Consider the following 23,664-nt stretch of genomic DNA (forward strand, 5'->3'; position numbering starts at 1 on the left):
ATTTGTGGAGTGGTTGAAAAACAAGTTAATGACTTCAACCTAAGTGTATGTAAACATCCGACTTCAACTGTATTTATATATTTATTTTGGGAATGTAATTCAACAAATGACTGCAGGGCCTTTTGGCCTGTAATGGTAATGGAAGAGACCCTCTAGATCAGTGGTCACCAAACTTTTCTGAGCCAAGATCACTTGCAAGGCGAGATCTACCGTTCAGTTTTGTCACACAACACAATGCCACAGATGTCTCAAGTTTGAGGGAGCGTGCAATTGGCATGCTGACTGCAGGAATGTCCACCAGAGCTGTTGCCAGAGAATTTAATGTTCAGTTCTCCACCATAAGCCGCCTCCAACGTCGTTTTAGAGAATTTGGCAATACATTCAACTGACCTCACAAGGCTCCCAGGCCCACCCATGGCTGTGCTCCTTCCCAGTCATATGAAATCCATAGATTAGGGCCTAATGAATTTATTTCAGTTGACTGATTTTCCTTATATGAACTGTAACTCAGTAAAATCTTTGAAATTGTTGCATATTGGGTTTATATTTTCGTTCAGTATATATACAGAAAAAGGTATAGGATCAGACTGGTATTAGATAATATGTTGTATTACTTGTGAGGCACAGCTGAGTGAGCATAATAATTTGCTTTTTTTTATTTTACTGGACTGATGGCCTGCATCTGATGGTAAGTCTGAGGGGAGGGAGGGAGAGAGAGCTCTCTCCCTTAGTCTTCCAGCTGATGGCGAAACGCAAGTCACACTGCATTACAGTGGGGGAAAAAAGTATTTAGTCAGCCACCAATTGTGCAAGTTCTCCCACTTAAAAAGATGAGAGAGGCCTGTAATTTTCATCATAGGTACACGTCAACTATGACAGACAAATTGAGAGAAAAAAATCCAGAAAATCCCATTGTAGGATTTTTAATGAATTTATTTGCAAATTATGGTGGAAAATAAGTATTTGGTCACCTACAAACAAGCAAGATTTCTGGCTCTCACAGACCTGTAACTTCTTCTTTAAGAGGCTCCTCTGTCCTCCACTCGTTACCTGTATTAATGGCACCTGTTTGAACTTGTTATCAGTATAAAAGACACCTGTCCACAACCTCAAACAGTCACACTCCAAACTTCACAATGGCCAAGACCAAATAGCTGTCAAAGGACACCAAAAACAAAATTGTAGACCTGCACCAGGCTGGGAAGACTGAATCTGCAATAGGTAAGCAGCTTGGTTTGAAGAAATCAACTGTGGGAGCAATTATTAGGAAATGGAAGACATACAAGACCACTGATAATCTCCCTCGATCTGGGGCTCCACGCAAGATCTCACCCCGTGGGGTCAAAATGATCACAAGAACGGTGAGCAAAAATCTCAGAACCACACGGGGGGACCTAGTGAATGACCTGCAGAGAGCTGGGACCAAAGTAACAAAGCCAACCATCAGTAACACACTACGCAGCCAGGGACTCAAATCCTGCAGTGCGAGACGTGTCCCCCTGCTTAAGTCAGTACATGTCCAGGCCCGTCTGAAGTGCATTTGGATGATCCAGAAGAGGATTGGGAGAATGTCATATGGTCAGATGAACTCAAAATATAACTTTTTGGTAAAAACTCAACTCGTCATGTTTGGAGGACAAAGAATGCTGAGTTGCATCCAAAGAACACCATAACTACTGTGAAGCATGGGGTTGGAAACATCATGCTTTGGGGCTGTTTTTCTGCAAAGGGACCAGGACGACTGATCCGTGTAAAGGAAAGAATGAATGGGGCCATGTATCGTGAGATTTTGAGTGAAAACCTTCTTCCATCAGCAAGGGCATTGAAGATGAAACGTGGCTGGGTCTTTCAGCATGACAATGATCCCAAACACACCGCTCGGGCAACGAAGGAGTGGCTTCGTAAGAAGCATTTCAAGGTCCTGGAGTGGCCTAGCCAGTCTCCAGATCTCAACCCCATAGAAAATCTTTGGAGGGGAGTTGAAAGTCTGTGTTGCCCAGCGACAGCCCCAAAGCATCACTGCTCTAGAGGAGATCTGCATGGAGGAATGGGACCAAAATACCAGCAACAGTGTGTGAAAACCTTGTGAAGACTTACAGAAAACGTTTGACCTGTGTCATTGCCAACAAAGGGTATATAACAAAGTATTGAGAAACTTTTGTTATTGACCAAATACTTATTTTCCACCATCATATGCCAATACATTCATTAAAAATCCTACAATGTGATTTTCTGGATTTTTTTTTCTCATTTTGTCTGTCATAGTTGACGTGTACCTATGATGAAAATTACAGGCCTCTCTCATCTTTTTAAGTGGGAGAACTTGCACAATTGGTGGCTGACTAAATACTTTTTTTCCCCACTGTATTTCTGCCTTATGCACCAATTCATGTTGTTACTCCTATGACCAGAGAAAGTGAAATATTCCTCAATATTAAAAAAGACACAAGCCGCTAATAAGAACATTGCAAGCTTATCAAAACGCTTTACTATACTCATTCATTGCAGCTGCTGTGCTGGTTGTAGCGTGAGTGGAAGTAGGGAGAATGCACATTTAAGGCGTATAAAAGTGTTGAACAAAATGTTGACAATGCTGAATAACAACTTAAACAGGAATTTACTTATAAAAACAGCAGCTATTTGCTGTATTCATTGTCTCTCTCTCTAGTCATGGTTTTAAAAGTTTTGAAATCTCACAGTATCAACTTTGCTGTGTGCTCAAGGCTTCTTTTTATGTCTACGACTCGAGGAAACTGTGCTGACACTGTGATCTGAACTATCTGATTGGCAAGCCGTAGGCCTATAGGTGCACTTGATTTGCTCTCTGGGCCTGCCGGGCTGCTGAATCAAGTGCACCTACCACCAACAGCGCTAAACAAAGAAAAAAGAATTCATCTTTTTTTTTTGTGGTTTTTTCCAGCAATGTTTGGTAAACGACTATAAATGCCTTGGAGATTGAACAGTTGATCGCGATCGACCGGTTGGTGACCACTGCTCTAGATTATAATTGTTCTCTGACTCGCATTTCTCCTCCGTCTGAACATTGCCTTAGATAGACGTCTCACAAAAAATGGATGGTAATGGATGAAACTCCTTGAGGAGACACATACACACACGCACAACTCTGATTGAATTAATGTTTTTGGGCAACAAGCTGGGCGATTCCTTTATTACATTTACATTTACGTCATTTAGCAGACGCTCTTATCCAGAGCAACTTACAAATTGGTGCATTCACCTTATAGCCAGTGGGACAACCACTTTACACATTTCTTTATTTTTTTTTATTTTTTTTATCCTATCCCAGGTATTCCTTAAAGAGGTGGGGTTTCAAGTGTCTCCGGAAGGTGGTGAGTGACTCCGCTGTCCTGGCGTCGTGAGGGAGCTTGTTGTTTATAATAGAAAAAATACTTACATAACCCATGTTATGAGAAGTGAAAGGCACTCTGCTCTGCAAAAACACCACAGAGTCTCTATCTCCATCTCAGCCTAACTAACTAACTAACTTACTAAGTCTCCCACTCCTCCTTCTCTCTCTCTCCCTCATCTCTTTGTCTTTTCTTTCTTTCGTTCCCTCTCTCTCTTCCTCGCACCTCTCTCTCTCTCTCTCTCTCTCTCTCTCTCTCTCCCCCTTCTCTATCTATTTTCCTTTGTCTGTCCCGTGACCGTGGCTGTGAGTGCAGGTTCTCGGGGTGGTGCAGAACTTCAAAGGGAAGACCCTGCTGAACGAGATCCCGCCGGAGGAGAGTGTGGCCAGCAGTGTTCCTATGATGGGCCAGCCCCGCATCATGGACAACACCATGGAGAAGTACATAGCCTCACAGGTATTGTCAGCCACACTTCATTGCAGTGATACAATATACTGTGCTTTGCTAGGGACCGTTTCCTAGAGTACCTTGTTTGTCAGCCTCAGTCCATTCTGCTGTGGTCACCATACAGAAAGACACATCATATACAGTATATCCTCCATTTCCTGTACAGAAATATTAACATTACTTCCAGTTGTGTAGTGTGAAGGTTGAAAATTGACCAAAATATATGAACATTGACAAAAATATACATTGGTGTTTGGAATACAAAGTATGTATCACTTTGGGTTGAGAGTCTCATCTTCTTCGTTTTATGGTCCAGGTAAAATTACTATAAACTCTTACAATGCCTCTGGCAAGAGGTACACAATCCCAGTCCCTGAGGAAGAGTGTCTGTCTGCTAATCATCTGTATACAGGTGATTAGCTAGAGGACACACATATTGTTACGTTGGGCTAAATCGCACACTGTGTAAACTGATAATGTAAGAATGAAAACCTGCATGCCTCGTTACCTGTCTATACAAAGAATCTTGATAGCAAAGCTGTGCAGGTATAAACATCATGTGTGTTAAATTGGGCTAAGTAGCCCATTTGCTGTGTATTGATTAAAACACTGTTCAGAACATTGGGAGCAACAGTTACCCTATAACTGTCAGGAGAGAAGAACAGAACTACTGACCTGACACTCTGAAAACTGACAAGCTACTGGAAATACACAGTGTTTGTAGATGGATGTGGTTATGTGTTTCACAACATAAATTATTCATTTTTATAATAACTTTACTTCACTTTAGTTATTGTTTTCAGATGAATTCATGTATCCTACAGTGCCTTGCAAAAGTATTCATCCCCCTTGGCATTTTTCCTATTTCGTTGCATTACAATCTATAATTTAAATTGATTTTTATTTGGATTTCATGTAATGGACATACACAAAATAGTCCAAATTGGTGAAGTGAAATGAAAAAAATAACTTGTTTCAAAAAATTAAAACAAATAAATAACGGAAAAGTGGTGCGTGCATATGTATTCACCCCCTTTGCTATGAAGCCCCTAAATAAGATCTGGTGCAACCAATTACCTTTAGAAGTCACATAATTAGTTAAATAAAGTCCACCTGTGTGCAATCTAAGTGTCACATGATCTGTCAGATGATCTCAGTATATATACACCTGTTCTGAAAGGCCCCAGAGTCTGCAATACCACTAAGCAAGGTGCACCATCAAGCAAGCGGCACCATGAAGACCAAGGAGCTCTCCAAACAGGTCAGGGACAAAGTTGTGGAGAAGTACAGATCAGGGGTTGGGTTATAAAAAAATATCAGAAACTTTAAACATCCCACGGAGCACCATTTAAATTCATTATAAAAAAATTGAACGAATATGGCACCACAACAAACCTGCCAAGGGAGTGTCGTCCACCAAAACTCACGGACCAGGCAAGGAGGGCATTAATCAGAGGCAACAAAGAGACCAAAGATATCCCTGAAGGAGCTGCAAAGCTCCACAGCGGAGATTGGAGTATCTGTCCATTAAGCCGTACACTCCACACAGCTGGGCTTTACGGAAGAGTGGCCAGAAAAAAGCCATTGCTTAAAGAAAAAAATAAGCAAACACGTTTGGTGTTCACCAAAAGGCATGTGGGAGACACCCCAAACATATGGAAGAAGGTACTCTGGTCAGATGAGACTAAAATTTAGCTTTTTGGCCATCAAGGAAAATGTCTGGCGCAAACCCAACACCTCTCATCACCCCGAGAACACCATCCCCACAGTGAAGCATGGTGGTGGCAGCATCATGCTGTGGGGATGTTTTTCATCGGCAGGGACTGGGAAACTGGTCAGAATTGAAGGAATGATGGATGGCGCTAAATACAGGGAAATTCTTGAGGGAAATCAGTTTCAGTCTTCTAGAGATTTGAGACTGGGACGGAGGTTCACCTTCCAGCAGGACAATGACCCTAAGCATACTGCTAAAGCAACACTTGAGTGGTTTAAGGGAAACATTTAAATGTCTTGGAATGGCCTAGTCAAAGCTCAGACCTCAATCCAATTGAGAATCTGTGGTATGACTTAAAGATTGCTGTTCACCAGCGGAACCCATCCAACTTGAAGGAGCTGGAGCAGTTTTGCCTTGAAGAATGGGCAAAAATCCCAGTGGCTAGATGTGCCAAGCTTATGGAGACATACCCCAAGAGACTTGCAGCTGTAATTACTGCAAAAGGTGACTTTGGGGGGGGGGGGGAATAGTTATGCATGCCGAAGTTTTCTGTTTTTTTGTCTTATTTGTTGTTTGTTTCACAAGAAAAATATTTTGCATCTTCAAAGTGGTAGACATGTTGTGTAAATCAAATGATACAAACCCCTCAAAAATCCATTTTAATTCCAGGTTGTAAGGCAACAAAATAGGAAAAATGCCAAGGGGGGTGAATACTTGGGAAAATGCTATTATGCCTTTTAAAATAATAATTTTGCCTTTTTAAAACAATATTATATGACATTCTTTCTTAGCAAGGTATGATATCCTTCACTACTAACTACTGGCTTACTTACGGGATGGTGTGTGCGTGTTTAATTTACCTCCCTTAAAATATATTAATACTGAAGCAGGCAGCCAGGCAGTCAAAGGGAGCAGTGAGCCAGGATCCAAAGGGTTTTCTAAAGCATCCTAATGTGTCAGATTTATTTGGGTCACCTTCTGTACTCAGTTTGCAGATGGCCTTTGGCCATGGTGATGTTGTGTGTAGCAATGCATTTAGTGTGGAAATGCATTTAGCTACAGCCTCCCTGCTGCTACTCTAAACTGTACAATGAGTGGATCCATACTGCAGTTTAGGTTTCCATTGGGTGTATTTGGATTTCTAAAGTACATCTAGTCCCTCAAACCTCAACTAATACAAATTTGACCATTCTTGCCATTAGTGCTTTGCTCATCTACCACTCATGCACGCACACACAAACTCACCTCTCCACATCTCCTCGTCCTTATTCCCCTCACACACCTCAGTCTAACGAGAGGAGGTCATCCTCCTTTGCGTTGACAAATGGCCCAATGTAACTTCCCCTGGACTCATTGTGAATTCAAATAGGGGGAGCACCGGGTCTCCATAAGGCACTTCATCAAGATTACCAAGGGGGTCGGAGACTGTATGTCCCTGTAATGCATGGCCTAGCATTCCCCTCGCTATAGGGTCTGCAAAGGCTACATCATTAATCTTCAGGAGCGATGCTATTGTATTATGCTTATAGAGGCAACCCAGGAGCTGTACAGTGTGCTAGCCTCATGCTACTTGGCCCACTCTGTATGTGTGTGTGTGTGTGTGTGTGTGTGTGTGTGTGTGTGTGTGTGTGTGTGTGTGTGCTGTGTGTGTGTGTAGACAGACAGCCTAACAAGCCCCTCAGCGCAATCAAAGCAACTGACTTAGCTTGAGGTTATGTAAGGGTCGTTATATAATTGAAATAGGGAAAGGTAGAGATGTTGGGGACCAAGATGTCACAGGACCGATACTGTATCTTGACTGTGCTATTTTGTGTTTTTTATATCAAGATCGCAAATATCATGTTACCAAGTAATGTCTAATCTGACTTAATCAGTTTACTTCATATTAATTGAAGACACATTTCTGTTCTGTTTCTTCTTTTTTCCTTTAGAATCCTCTTACTTTCGCCGAGGTCACATGACAATGAATGTGTCACATGACACACAGTTGGATGTGGTTGCTGCTCACTGTCATGGTCGCCAGAGGACAACACAGATCCTGATGATGATATCTATGTATAACAGGGTTGGAGTCAGTTACATTCCAATTCAGTCAATTCTGGAAGTAAACTCAAATTGCAATTAAATAATTGAAAAAAGGCATATATTTTCAAGACCTCAATAAACAAAACAAAAAGTTGTTTTCCATTATTTTATTTTAAATTCAAATCACTTCAAGAATTTACTTAAATTCAAATTGACCCCAACCTTGATCTATACAGTATGACCCTATTTCCAATCAAACATTATGATGACACTGCCTATTCCAACTAAAATGTAGCAATTCCTGTAGCTTTACCATTTTATTTCTCCAATCAACATGTTCTCTCCTTCTCTTCTGTTCTTCTCCTGATGAATGGTGTTCATTGAATTCCCAAAAAGTATTCATTATTTTCATATACTATAAGGTACTGTATCAAACACGTCTCATACTGCTGTATATGTATTGTACAGCATTTTTATTTCCTTCAACGTCAAAGATCATGAATCCTAGCCAACAGCGTAAACGTATATGATGTGTTTTCTATCATGTCTGTTTATTACTGCAAAAGTGCAATCCAAACTGTATCTTGTCAGAGCCAATATGTGTGGGTTTACTTCTGTCTAGATTTACCAACTAGACCTGAGAGAATTTTATATAGGCTTTGGTTTTCAGAGAAATCAATCAATGGATTGTGTCCCTCTTATTACGATTTGCCAGAAATACATGGGCATGTAGGTGTGCAACTCTGCGACTGTGTGTGCATGTGTGCATGGATCCGTACAAGTGTGTCCGTGTGTGTGTGCTTGATAAACCTTAATTTTCTCTTGTGGATTGAAGGATGTTGCTTATGGCTTGCCAGACAATCAACAACCATAATATTACCACAGTCAGGCAACAGAGCCAGTGCGGGAATAATATGGAAATAAACAGATGTTTTTTTATTTCTCGGTTTCATTCCTCCTATTTTATTGTGTTGCAAAAGCATGGATCTATACTGTATGTTGATACTTCAGATACTTGTTTAGTACAATATGGAGTATTGTTTTAAGCTCACAGGCCAGCAATGAGATGTATAGTTGATGCACGACTAGGCTTCAGTTTCCCAAATGCATTATGGGTAAAGTTGTTTTATACTACCACAGTTTAATGAAAACCTGTGTTGTATGTTAATCTCCATGATAAGATTTGTACACCATTTTACACTGTTGTACTGTACGTGGCTGTACTGTTTACCGTCTAAATGGCATGTCGTACTGTATGACCCCTCGCAGTCTCAGACCATTATTTGAAAATGGAGGGTTCTGCTATTCATGTGCAGGTGGAAAAGGTTTCTATCCATGTACAGTGTAATGACATGTTTGTATGCGTTTAACATCTCATTATTTTGATTTAAAAATAATAATTCCTATCATACTTTGTCTTAGTTTTTCTAGAAATGTATGGGGCATTTGAATGATTCTGGAGATGTTGTTCACTGTCAACCATTCCGGTACTTAAAAAAAGATGTAAAGATATTAATTATAATATATCATATAAAATGCCTAATATTAAAGTTGGATTTGTGTATTGCTTTGATCTTATATGTAGTTAATGAGTGTTAGTTTTTTCGTTTGTACAGATTTTGTTACTTTTATAGCTCTTTCGTTTTGAAATTGTCCCATGATACCTGATCTTTGTTTATTGATCTTGTCACTATGAGTAACATTAACCCAGCAGCAGCTGCATGACCTCTTACACTGTAGAACATGAAAAAAAAACTAAACTGTGAGAAAGTTGCGGTGTAAAATGTATTTGAATAAAATCAAAAGAAATAGGTTTGAATAAAGCATGTCTGTTTTGTTGAATATGAAGTTTCATTCCAAAACGTGATACTGTATATCAATTGTCAGAAATGTTTGTAAATTGACATGAATTAAAAACACATCTTGTGCAAGAGATAGAGCTATTATTTTTTCATCTTACCATGACAGGGTCTAGTGAAAAGACTGACGTGATTTTGTTTGAAATATATTGCAGGGTAATTTTATTTTAGAGAGACAAATAACCATGTTTTGTGGCAAAACGCTAAATACCCACTCCAAACAACAGAACTCCAATAGAAAAAGTATCCTGATTGGGTTTTAAACAGTTATATATAATAAAGTATCGATACATAAAGAAATAAATATTAAAATAATCAATTTCTTTATTTCTTTATTGTGCAAAATAGCCTATATCACATAGCCAATTTATTGTATCCAGAGGGTGAACAGTGTATACAGTCGTGGTCAAAAGTTTTGAGAATGACACAAGTATTGGTCTTCACAAAGTTCGCTGCTTCAGTGTTGTGAGATATTTTTGTCAGATGTTACTTTGGTATACTGAAGTATAATTACAAGCATTCCATAAGTGTCAAAGGCTTTTATTGACAATTACATTAAGTTTATGCAAAGAGTCAATATTTGCAGTGTTGACCCTTCTTTTTCAAGACCTCTGCAATCCGCCCTGACATGCTGTCAATTAACTTCTGGGCCACATCCTGACTGATGGCAGCCCATTCTTGCATAATCAATGCTTGGAGTTTGTCAGAATTTGTGGGTTTTTGTTTGTCCACCCGCCTCTTGAGGATCGACCACAAGTTCTCAATGGGATTAAGGTCTGGGGAGTTTCCTGGCCATGGACCCAAAATGTCGATGTTTTGTTCCCCGAGCCACTTAGTTATCACTTTTGCCTTATGGCAAGGTGCTCCATCATGCTGGAAAAGGCATTGGTTCAAACTGTTCTTGGATGGTTGGGAGAAGTTGCTCTCAGAGGATGTGTTGGTACCATTCTTTATTCTTGGCTGTGTTCTTAGTCAAAAATGTGAGGGAGCCCACTCCCTTGGCTGAGAAGCAACCCCACACATGAATGGTCTCAGGATGATTTACTGTTGGAATGACACAGGACTGATGGTAGCGCTCACCTTGTCTTCTTCGGACAAGGTGTTTTCCGAATGCCCCAAACAATCGCAAAGGGGATTCATCAGAGAAAATTACTTTACCCCAGTCCTCAGCAGTCCAATCCCTGTACCTTTTGCAGAATATCAGTCTGTCCCTGATGTTCTTCCTGGAGAGAAGTGGCTTCTTTGCTGCCCTTCTTGACACCAGGCCATCCTCCAAAAGTCTTCACCTCACTGTGCGTGCAGATGCACTCACACCTGCCTGCTGCCATTCCTGAGCAAGCTCTGCACTGGTGGTGCCCCGATCCTGCAGCTGAATCAAATTTAGGAGACGGTCCTGGCGTTTGCTGGACTTTCTTGGGCACCCTGACGCCTTCTTCACAACAATTGAACCTCTCTCCTTGAAGTTCTTGATGATCCGATAAATGGTTGATTTAGGTGCAATCTTACTAGCAGCAATATCCTTGCCTGTGAAGCCCTTTTTGTGCAAAGCAATGATGACGGCACGTGTTTTCTTGCAGGTAACCATGGTTAACAGAGGAAGAACAATGATTTCAAGCACCGCCCTCCTTTTAAAGCTTCCAGTCTGTTATTCTAACTCAAGCAGCATGACAGAGTGATCTCCAGCCTTGTCCTCGTCAACACTCTCACCTGTGTTAATGAGAGAATCACTGACATGATGGCAGCTGCTCCTTTTGTGGCAGGGTTGAAATGCAGTGGAAATGTTTTTTGGGGATTAAGTTCATTATCATGGCAAAGAGGGACTTTGCAATTAATTGCAATCCCATCTGATCACTCTTCATGACATTCTGGAGTATATGCAAATTGCCATCATCAAAACTGAGGCAGCAGACTTTGTGAAAATTTGTATTTTTGTCATTCTCAAAACATTTGACCACGACTGTACAATGTGTTTTTTCTTTTTGGATATTTAAACAACTTTTGGGGAAAAAAACGTGGGTTTTTTACAGGTCTTTTCATTAGGATAAATCAAGGGAAGCTTTTTGAGTTTCATTATATACAGTGCCTTCAGAAAGTATTCACACCCCTTGACTTTTTCCACACTATGTTGTGTTACAGCCTGAATTTAAAATGGATTAAATTGAGATTTTTTGTCACTGGCCTACACACAATACCTCATAATGTCAAAGTGGAATTATGTTTTTAGACATTTTTACGAATTAATAAAAAATGTAAAGCTGAAACTTCTTGAGTCAATAAGTATTCAACCCTTTTGTTATGTCAAGTCTAAGTTCAGCAGTAAAAATAATAAGTTGCATGGACTCACTCTGTGCAAAATAAAATAGTTCAACATGATTTGTGAATGACTACCCCATCTCTGTACCCCACACATACAATTACCTTGGTCAAGCAATGAATTTCAAACACAGATTCAACCACAGACCAGGTACGTTTTCCAATGCCTCGCAAAGAAGGGCACCTATTGGTAGATGGGTATAAAACACATAAAAAAGAGGCATTGAATATCCCTTTGAGCATAGTGAAGTTATTAATTACACTTTGGGTGGTGTATCAATACACCCAGTCACTACAAAGATACAGGCGTCCTTCCTAACTCAGTTTCCGGAGAGGAAGGAAACCACTCTGGGATTTTACCATGAGGTCAATAGTGGTGGTTAACAGTTACAGAGTTGAAGGGCTGTGATAGGAGAAAACTGAGGAAGGATCAACAACATTGTAGTTACTCCATAATACTAACCTAAATGACTGAGTGAAAAGAAGGAAGCCTGTACAGAATAAAAAATATTACAAAACAATCACCCTGTTTGCAATAAGGAACTAATGTAAAATTGGGAAAAAAATTGCCAAAGAAATTAACTTTATGTCCTGAATGCAAAGTGTTATGTTTGGGGCAAATCAAACACAACACATCACTGAGTACCACTCTTCATATTTTCAAGCATGGTGGTGGCTGCATCATGTTATCGGTATGCTTGTCATCGGCAAGGACTAGGGAGTTTTTTAGGATAAAAAGAAACAGAATAGGAAAAATCCTAGAGGAAAAACTGGTTCAGTCTGCTTTCCAACAGACACTGGGAGACAAATTCACCTTTCAGCATGACAATAACCTAAAACACAAGGCCAAATATACACTGGAGTTGCTTACCAAGACGACATTGAATGTTCCTGAGTGGCCTAGTTACAGTTTTGACTTAAATCGGCTCGCAAATCGATGCAAGACTTGAAAATGGCTGTCTAGCAATGATCAACAACCAACTTGACAGAGCTTGAAGAATATCTAAATAATAATGTGCAAGTATTGTACAATCCAGATGGGCAAAGCTCTTAGAGATTGACCCAGAAAGACTCTCAGCTGTAATCGCTGCCAAAGGTTATTCTAACATGTATTGACTCAGGGGGTTGAATACTTATGTAGTGAAAATATGTTAGTGTTTTATTTTTCATTAATTTTTAGAAATGCCCTTCCACTTTGACAATACAGAGTATTTTGTGTAGATCGTTGACAACAAATGACAATTAAACCCATTTCAATCCCACCAAAATGTGGAAAAAGTCAAGGGGTGTGAATACTTTCTGAAGGCACTGTACACTTTAGGGAAGGTTTTAAGGAATAATAAGGACATTGAAAGTCTGTTGCAATGAATTTGCCGGTCAAGGATGGATTGATTCTTATTGTCAGAGTGACACAGCCCGCTGTTTGCCTCCGTATGTTTGCAGTGTTTCCCGTCGCTGGATATTGACTCTGTAACGATCCCGGCTGTCTGAGTCGGGTCCTGTCTGGGGACTAGTGTTCCGGTTCGTAATCTCCAGTTTCCCGAGGGTTCGGGAACGCTCCGGGGAGCGCTCTTGTTTTCCGCACCTGCATCCCATCAGCAATCTGCACACCTGGTCCTGATCATCACCCTTCTTAGGCTCTGGCCTAACATCCAGTTCCTGCCGGATCGTTAGCTATGAACAGTATGTTGTCAGCGTATCAGCCTCTGAGCCATTAGTGTTAGTTTTGTTGTTTTGCACCTTGTGACTTGCTGTGTACTGACCTCCGTTTTTGTTCTGTCTGCAGTTCTCACCCGAACCTTCACCCAACCTCTGCCTGATGGTCGGCGGCTGCCGAGCCAGTACCGACCAACCACTGCACCCTCAACAACCCATCCACGCCCACCCGCTCTGTTCCCTGGATTATTCAGCCTCACTCGAATCTATTAAATAAACACTCACCTTTCTCTCAACGTACCTTGTCCTGGTCTGCTTCTGGGTTCTGGCATAGTAAACCGTGACAGAACGATCCGGCCAGTAATGAACCCAGCGGACCTGGACTCTGTTCGCCATGCTATTACCCAGCAGGAGAAGATGTTGGGCCATCATAGCACGGTACTACAGGAGATCGCGTTGTCAGTTCGGAACCTTTCTACCGGTCTGACGGAGGTCCAGAACCAACGTAAGTGTCCGGTGGAGGATCCACTACCGGTTTCACCCATCTCGCCTGCCGCTTCTGAAGCTGTGTCCATCCGTGAGCCCAAGGTTCCGACGGATAAATATGAGGGGAGCTGGGAAGATGCCGTTCCTTCCTTATGCAGTGTGGATTAGTGTTCGATCTACAACCCTACTCTTATGCCACAGACAAGGCTAGGATAGCCTTTGTGATTGAGTTGCTGCGTGGTCGAGCGCTGGAGTGGGCTTCAGCTGTTTGGGAACGACAGGATCCCTGCATGGCTTCATACCAGGGGTTCACGGCCGAGATGAGGAAGCTCTTCGACCATTCCGTCCGAGGGAGGGACGCAGCTAGGCGCCTGTTTTCGCTTCGCCAAGGAACTCGCAGCGTGGCCGACTTCGTGATCGAGTTCAAGACGTTGGCTGTGGAGAGTGGGTGGAACGAGGAGTCTCTGCAAGCGGCCTTTACCAGGGTCTGTCGGAGCAGCTCAAGGATGAGTTGATCTCCTATCCGGAGCCTAGTGACCTGGACAGCTTGGTAGCCTTGTCTATTCGGGTGGATAATCGAGTCCGAGAGCGAAGGAGGGAGAAGCAATGGGGTCCGTCCAGTCGATCAGCTTCTCAGTTCCCAGTCGGGTCGGGTGGTGGACCAGAACACGTCGATCATTCTCCACCACAATGGATTAGTGGAGAGGTCCTCTCTCCCGATTCTGAACCCATGCAAGTGGGGCGGCACGGGTTAACCAAGGAGGAGCGTCAACATAGATGTAAGACCAACTGCTGCCTCTACTGTGGTAGCTCGGGACATTACATCTCCACTTGTTCCCGGGCGGTCGTCAAACTGCCCGGCTCGCTAAAGTTGGGAGGACTTTTAGCGAGCCAGTTTCAACCTCTCAGTACCTCTGTCAGACCCCGTTTCCCGGCTACCCTTGTGAACAGGAATCAGAGCTTAGCGCTAACGCTTTTATCGATTCAGGTGCCGATGGAAGCTTTCTTGATGCCGAGTTGGTGGAACAGCTGGGGCTTTCCAAGGAGCAATTGCCGGAAGCCATTGAAGCGACCACTCTGAACGGCAGTAGTCTGGCACGTATCACGATGAGGACTGAACCGGTTAAGATGCGGTTGTCGGGGAATCATTCTGAGATGATTTCATTCTTCATTCTGCCGTCTTCCCATGTTCCTCTGGTCCTTGGATACCCTGGCTGAAGGAACACAATCCCACGCTCGATTGGGTGACGGGCAAGGTAACGAGTTGGAGCCTTGATTGTCATGCTAACTGTCTCAAGACTGCCTGCCCCCCATTCGGTTCCCAGTCAGGTGATTGAGGCTAAACCCCCAGATTTGTCCCTGGTTCCCCGAGACATATCACGATTTGGGGGAGGTTTTCAGTAAGCAGAAGGCTCTGTCACTCCCTCCCCACCGACCATATGATTGTGCCATCAACCTGGTCCCTGGAGCTGTCTACCCCAAGGGAAGGTTATACAGTATCTCCCGACCTGAACGTGAGGCGTTGGAGACCTACATCAAGGAGTCCCTAGCTGCTGGTCTCGTTCGTCCCTCGTCATCACCCCTGGGGCAGGATTCTTCTTTGTGGGTAAGAAGGATGGCTCTCTTCGACCGTGTATTGATTATCGGGGTTGAATGACATCACGGTCAAGAACAAGTATCCCCTGCCCTTGATGAGTTCTGCCTTCGACTCCTTACAGGGTGCTACGGTGTTCACCAAGCTAGACCCTACGCAATGCGTATCACCTGGTCCGGATCAGAGAGGGGGACGAGTGGTTGACGGGTTTCAATACACCGATGGGTCACTTGAGTATCAGGTGATGCCGTTTGGACTGACCAATGCTCCAGCGGTATTCCAGAGTATGGTGAACGACGTCCTGAGAGATATGATCGGTCTCTTTGTGTTTGTTTACCTGGATGACATTCTGATCTTCTCGAAGGAACCTTCCGACCACGTCCAGCATGTCCGGCAGGTTCTGCAGCGATTGTTGGAGAATCGCCTGTTCGTGAAGGCCGAGAAGTGCGAGTTTCACGCCCACACGACATCCTTTCTCGGGTACATCATCTCCAGGGGAGAGATTAGGATGGACCAGGAGAAGGTTAGAGCGGTTCTGGAATGGGTCCAGCCCGGTCACGAGATTGCAGCTCCAGAGATTTTTTGGGGTTTGCGAATTTCTACCGCAGATTCATCCGGGATTACAGCCGTGTGGCCGCTCCGTTAACTGCCTTGACTTCCAGTATCAGGACCTTCAAGTGGAATCCGGAGGCGGATCGAGCGTTTCTGGATTTGAAGAGGCGATTCACCAACGCACCGATTCTCTCTCAACCGGACACGGCCCGTCAGTTCGCCGTTGAAGTGGACGCGTCTGATGTGGGAGTTGGCGCCATCCTGTCGCAGCGATGCTCCACGGACAGTAAACTCCATCCCTGCGCCTACTACTCTCGTCGCCTTTCGCCTGCGGAGAGGAATTACGATGTGGGTAACCGGGAGCTTCTCGCGGTGAAACTTGCCTTGGAGGAGTGGCGCCACTGGTTGGAGGGGCGGAGCAACCGTTTATTGTCTGGACTGACCACAAGAATCTTGCTTACGTGCAATCGGCTAAACGTCTCAACTCCCCGTCAGGCCAGGTGGGCGTTGTTTTTCGGACGATTCAAGTTTGCCCTGACGTTCCGACCTGGATCTAAGAACGGCAAGGCGGACGCCTTGTCCCGGATGTTCTCCAAGACGGAGGAGAGTGGGTCCAAGACCGAGACAATCCTCCCCCGGAACTGCGTCGTGGGAGCAGTTATGTGGAAGATTGAGGAGGAGGTGCTGGCGGCCCTTCGGACTCAGCCCGGTCCCGGTAACGGTCCACCCGGTCGGTTGTTTGTGCCTGAGTCGGTTCGTCCTGCTGTCCTCAAATGGTCCCACGCCAGCAAGATGGCTTGTCACCCTGGCGTGGCTCGGACAATGGCGTTTCTTCGCAGACGCTTTTTGGTGGCCTGCCATGGCCGAGGATACTCGGGGTTTTGTTGCTGCCTGTCCAGTGTGTGCGCAGAATAAGAGTACCAATCGGCCCAGCTCTGGACTACTTCACCCCCTTCCTATTCCCCGGCGACCATGGTCGCATCTGGCCCTGGACTTCGTCACTGGGTTGCCCGCTTCTGAGGGGAACACGGTCGTTCTGACTATCGTGGACAGATTCAGCAAGTTCGCCCACTTTGTGCCTATTGCCAAGCTTCCCTCTGCCTCGGAGACGTCCGAGATCCTGGTTAGGGAGGTTTTCAGGGTCCACGGTTTGCCCAGTGATATCGCTTTCCGACCGTGGCCCTCAGTTTACCTCTGCTGTCTGGAAGTCCTTCTGTTTGGCCATTGGAGCTACAGTCAGTCTCACATCTGGTTTTCACCCCCAATCCAATGGTCAGGCGGAGAGAGCCAACCAGAAGATGGAATCCACGCTACACTGTCTGGTCTCTTCCAACCCCACCTCCTGGGTCTCTCAGTTGCCTTGGGTTGAGTATGCCCACAATACTCTTCCTACATCTGCCACTGGGATGTCTCCCTTCCAGTGCCTGTATGGCTACCAACCTCCCCTGTTTCCTTCTCAGGAGAAGGAGCTCTCAGTGCCTTCTGTTCAGGCCCATATTCGCCGTTGCCACCGGACCTGGCATCGGGCCAGAAAGGCACTCCTTAGAGTTTCGGACCGGTATCAGCTCCAGGCGACCGTCGCTGATCCCCGCTCCCACCTATACCATCGGAGATAGGGTTTGGTTGGCCACACGGGATCTTCCGTTACGGACTGAGTCTAGGAAGTTGTTACCGAGTTCATTGGTCCGTTTGTGGTGGAGAAGGTGATCAATCCAGTGGCAGTTCGACTCAAACTACCGAGGACGCTCAGAGTCCATCCCACCTTTCATGTCTCCTGCCTCAAGCCTGTCTTCCTCAGTCCTCTGTTGCCTCCTCCGCCTCCTCCTCCTCCTCCCTCGGATGATCGGAGGTGGTCCTGCCTACACGGTGCGTCGCATCATGGATTCCAGACGGCGGGGCCGGGGTTTCCAGTATCTCGTGGACTGGGAGGGGTATGGCCCTGAAGAGAGGAGTTGGATTCCGCGGCGACAGGTCCTAGATGCGGACCTCATCAGTGACTTCTACCGCCTCCATCCTGGCGCTCCGGGAGTCCGCCCGGTGGCGTTCGTCGGAGGGGGGTACTGTAACGATCCCGGCTGTCTGAGTCGGGTCCTGTCTGGGGACTAGTGTTCCGGTTCGTAATCTCCAGTTTCCCGAGGGTTCGGGAACGCTCCGGGGAGCGCTCTTGTTTTCCGCACCTGCATCCCATCAGCAATCTGCACACCTGGTCCTGATCATCACCCTTCTTAGGCTCTGGCCTAACATCCAGTTCCTGCCGGATCGTTAGCTATGAACAGTATGTTGTCAGCGTATCAGCCTCTGAGCCATTAGTGTTAGTTTTGTTGTTTTGCACCTTGTGACTTGCTGTGTACTGACCTCCGTTTTTGTTCTGTCTGCAGTTCTCACCCGGAACCTTCACCCAACCTCTGCCTGATGGTCGGCGGCTGCCGAGCCAGTACCGGACCAACCACTGCACCCTCAACAACCCATCCACGCCACCCGCTCTGTTCCCTGGATTATTCAGCCTCACTCGGAATCTATTAAATAAACACTCACCTTTCTCTCAACGTACCTTGTCCTGGTCAATCAATCAATTTTTCAATTTTATTTTATATAGCCCTTCTTACATCAGCTAATATCTCGAAGTGCTGTACAGAAACCCAGCCTAAAACCCCAAACAGCTAATAATGCAGGTGTAGAAGCACGGTGGCTAGGAAAAACTCCCTAGAAAGGCAAAACCTAGGAAGAAACCTAGAGAGGAACCAGGCTATGAGGGGTGGCCAGTCCCCTTGTCCTGGTCTGCTTCTGGGTTCTGGCATAGTAAACCGTGACAGACTCTCTCCTTTTCATGAGCATGTTTGGAATGTTTCCTTTTTCGGCCAACAGGAACAGATATCACAGGCTCTAAACTCTCGAAGGGACCCATAATAATCAAAAGGTCCACGACACTCAAAGCTAACGTAACACTAGGTAGCCAGTGCTTGAACACCTGATAGCTGTCTATCACCACATCTGGCTGACTTAAGCTTACCGTATGCTTCCCAATTGAAACAGTTTGCGCATATATTATGATGAAATTTACGTTTTTGTTTATTTTGGTCTTCCGCAGGTTATTTTTGTGCTGTTCCTGCACACAATTTTTTTTTGTCTGGCAAATCGAAGTTTGTTAGCCTAAGTCTACACTCCTTCCTCAGTTATTGGTCAACAGTACTAATTACATTTTTTTACATTTTAGTAATTTAGCGACTTACAGTTAGTGAGTGCATACATTTTCATACTTTTTTTTCATACTGGCCACCCGTGGGGATCGAACCCACAACCCTGGCGTTGCAAACACCATGCTCTACCAACTGAGCTACAGTAGGAGTGGGAACATGAAGTGTTTGTTATCATTCAACGAGCGATGACTAGTTTTCATGCAATATTTTTCACTTGAGGAATACTGCACCAAATATCTTAGCTAGATGTAAAATTGTGCAACTAAGACCTTTGCAAAAACATCAAAATGAATGATAGATTTCTTGATTTATCTTAGATTAATTTGGACTATTTTGAGGATGTGTTTCTGCTTATGTTGTTGCTACAGTGGCTCAAGAGGGACAAACAACAGTATTATTGCCGCTTTTTTATTGTTTTTCAAGCAAAGGTTTATAGGGAGTAAGAGACCACAGATGGTCGCTTCGCCTAGCCGAGTTCTGCTAGGAGCAAACTGAACCTATGTATGCAGACCCCTTAAGCCAGGGGTTAACCTAAATTAATATTGATTACATTCTGCTGATACTGATTACGTTCCTAAGTGTGGAAAAAATATTTAGAGAAACCTCACTTTCAACTGAACAGAAATGATTCACTAAATGACTCACTTTTGCGCCAGCAGCAAAAACCATATGGCATGTTCCATCCATCTGGACAGTGGATATAAACAGAGCCATACATTTGGAGAGTTGGGCCAACTTTTAGAATTTTGAATAGTGTTCTAATTCTAGACATTCAGTTACATAGCGTTTTTTCCCTGTGTAATGTTAACAAGGCTGCCATAGAATTTTGAAGTTTCATGTAGGCTAAATGCCATTGTCTCACGTCAGATGGTGTCACTCCTACGCCACGCTCGACCCTTAACCAATCTGTCTTGTATTTAGTATGTTATTAGGATCCCCATTAGCTACAGCCAAAGCTGCAGCTACTCTTCCTGGGGTCCACATAAAACATAAAACATAAAACATGACATAATACATAACATAGACAATTACAGTTGAAGGGCAGAACTACATAAAATTACATAATACATAACCATTAATAGACAGGTACAGTACGTAAATTACATGTAAATAAAAAAGACAATACATAGCATTAATAGACATGTACAGAACTACATACATTTAAAACAAGAATACACACTTTAATATTCTTATGCGTTAGCAAAACATTCAACATGATAACTCATAATAACGGCTACACTGCAGTCATCCATTTTGTTACAGTTGCTTACTGTTACAATTGCAGGTCCTGATCTCTCAGAACCAGTTGTTCGGTAAACACTAGCGAGAATTTCACCCGTGTCCTTGATTCTCCCATTTGACATCTGTACTATTCATAATAATAATGTGATTCATAGATGCTACTGAATGCAAGTGCAACGAAAGTGACAATGGAAATGCAACAATTCCTCCAGCTAAGGCTTCACCACAATTTTCACCCTAGCAACCGTGTCATTCAGCTCAAAGCAATGAGCTACAGATAATGCTCCCCGCTGAGGCTTTAATTTCATCCTTCACCTCAGCAACTGTGTTAAGTTTCAATTGAATCATTCACTTTAGCTAAATACGTGGACTCTTTAGAGATCCATCGCTCCATCATTATCATCAGATGGGCTTCACTTACATCCTTCACCCTGTCTAGTGCATAGAAATGAACTAAACCAAACATTTGCTGTGTTAACAGTCTACCGCCCGTAAATGGTTAACTGAGGTATAGTGCGTGGCCTTTGGACTTATTCATAAAATGTATTAAGTCCCCTTGATATGGAGTTTCCTCCAGTTCTCTGATGGAGTTTCCTCCAGTTCTCATAAACTTGTTTTGAATTTACATTTTCATTCCCCGTACCATACTTACACCCAGCAGCATCCAGTCACACACAAAATAAGAATACACTTTCATACACTTCAATAAAACTTTGCTCTACTGACTAACATCAGCAAGCTGACCAGACTATCATATCATATGGAGCAGTACGTTCTTACTATACTGAGGCTTTGCTTTCAAATGCTTTCTCTGAGCAGGCCCTGATATCTTGATGCCAAGGGCACATCTTATCTTTAACTTGAACCCAAACACCAGATGTGCTCGGGAGGGAGATGCTACAGCTACAGTGAGGAAAAAAAGTATTTGATCCCCTGCTGATTTTGTACGTTTGCCCACTGACAAAGAAATGATCAGTCTATAATTTTTATGGTAGATTTATTTGAACAGTGAGAGACAGAATAACAACATCAAAATCCAGAAAAAAGCATGTCAAAAATGTTATAAATTGATTTACATTTTAATGAGGGAAATAAGTATTTGACCCCCTCTCAATCAGAAAGACTTCTGGCTCCCAGGTGTCTTTTATACAGGTAACGAACTGAGATTAGGAGCACACTCTTAAAGGGAGTGCTCCTAATCTCAGCTTGTTACCTGTATAAAAGACACCTGTCCACAGAAGCAATCAATCAATCAGATTCCAAACTCTCCACCATAGCCAAGACCAAAGAGCTCTCCAAGGATGTCAGGTACAAGATTGTAGACCTACACAAGGCTGGAGTGGGCTACAAGACCATCGCCAAGCAGCTTGGTGAGAAGGTGACAACAGTTGGTGCGATTATTCGCAAATGGAAGAAACACAAAATAACTGTCAATCTCCCTCGGCCTGGGGCTTCATGCAAGATCTCACCTCGTGGAGTTGCAATGATCATGAGAACGGTGAGGAATCAGCCCAGAACTACACGGGAGGATCTTGTCAATGATCTCAAGGCAGCTGGGACCATAGTCACCAAGAAAACAATTGGTAACACACTACGCCGTGAAGGACTGAAATCCTGCAGCGCACGCAAGGTCCCGCTGCTCAAGAAAGCACATATACAGGCCCGTCTGAAGTTTGCCAATGAACATCTGAATGATTCAGAGGAGAACTGGGTGAAAGTGTTGTGGTCAGATGAGACCAAAATGGAGCTCTTTGGCATCAACTCAACTCACCGTGTTTGGAGGAGGAGGAATGCTGCCTATGACCCCAAGAACACCATCCCCACCGTCAAACATGGAGGTGGAAACATTTTGCTTTGGGGGTGTTTTTCTGCTAAGGGGACAGGACAACTTCACAGCATCAAAGGGACGATGGATGGGGCCATGTACCGTCAGATTTTAGGTGAGAACCTCCTTCCCTCAGCCAGGGCATTGAAAATGGGTCGTGGATGGGTATTCCAGCATGACAATGACCCAAAACACACGGCCAAGGCAACAAAGGAGTGGCTCAAGAAGAAGCACATTAAGGTCCTGGAGTGGCCTAGCCAGTCTCCAGACCTTAATTCCATAGAAAATCTGTGGAGGGAGCTGAAGGTTCGAGTTGCCAAACGTCAGGCTCGAAACCTTAATGACTTAGAGAAGATCTGCAAAGAGGAGTGGGACAAAACCCTCCTGAGATGTGTGAAAACCTGGTGGCCAACTACAAGAAACGTCTGACCTCTGTGATTGCCAACAAGGGTTTTGCCACCAAGTACTAAGTCATGTTTTGCAGAGGGGTCAAATACTTATTTCCCTCATTAAAATGCAAATCAATTTATAACATTTTTGACATGCGTTTTTCTGGAATTTTTTGTTGTTATTCTGTCTCTCACTGTTCAAAAAAACCTACCATTAAGATTATAGACTGATCATGTCTTTGTCAGTGGACAAACGTACAAAATCAGCAGGGGATGTATTTAGGTCAGAGGAGGTATGCTGTGATGTGCTGTTTTATTTGTTTTTTAAAGCTACTTTTGCTGCTTTCTTGAGTGATTTGAGATGGCAAGGACTTCCATACTATCATGGCTTTATATGTTACCTTGAATTTGTTTTTACTTTAGGGACTATGAAGAGACCTTTAGTTGCATGCCTTGTGGAGTATGAATGTCTGTCAGAGCTGTATGCTAGTTGATTGAATAGACAGTTTGGAGTTTTTAACACATTCATATTTGTATCAAACACTAGAAGTGATGCAGACAATCTCTCCTCTACTTTGAGCTAGGAAAGGTCAACATGCATTTTGTTGACAGTAGCTCTCTTGGAACATTGCAGGGCAAGACGTGCTGTTCTGTTTTGAGCCAGCTGTAGCTTTATTATGTATTTCTTTGCAGCACCTGACCATATTACCGGGCAGTAGTCAATATATGATCAAACGAGTGTAAAATGTTGGAATTCAACTCTAAAAATCAAGATTTTGCACATCCGCCAAACACTAGTTCCTAATTCTGAAAATCACTCCGCTCTCGGTAGTTATGACGTACTGGCTACTATGGCAAACCGTGCTCAATCAGCTGAGCAAACTTGCTCCAGCTAGCAGCCTAGTGCAAGCTTGTTTGAATGGCCATATGGCAGCTAGTTTGCCAGCTTGTTGATGAAGCAGCAAAGTTATGGGACTGTTCTCAGAAATCAGCATGT

The 23,664-nt window shown here is 43.7% G+C and overlaps 1 protein-coding gene across 1 annotated transcript in view; it reads left to right on the top strand.

Annotated features, from left to right (window-relative positions):
• LOC121535102 (phospholipid phosphatase-related protein type 5-like) overlaps nucleotides 1-9,464 on the top strand; it is a 104,232-nt gene extending 94,768 nt beyond the window's left edge. The window contains exons 5-6 of the mRNA XM_041841824.2: nucleotides 3,684-3,824; nucleotides 7,461-9,464. Coding sequence (XP_041697758.1) covers nucleotides 3,684-3,824; nucleotides 7,461-7,490 — 171 coding nt within the window. The 3' untranslated portion in view covers nucleotides 7,491-9,464. The remainder of the gene's footprint in view (nucleotides 1-3,683; nucleotides 3,825-7,460) is intronic.
• Nucleotides 9,465-23,664: the final 14,200 nt, after the last annotated feature.

Source organism: Coregonus clupeaformis, chromosome 21 (assembly GCF_020615455.1).
Source record: "Coregonus clupeaformis isolate EN_2021a chromosome 21, ASM2061545v1, whole genome shotgun sequence".
NCBI lineage: Eukaryota > Metazoa > Chordata > Actinopteri > Salmoniformes > Salmonidae > Coregonus > Coregonus clupeaformis.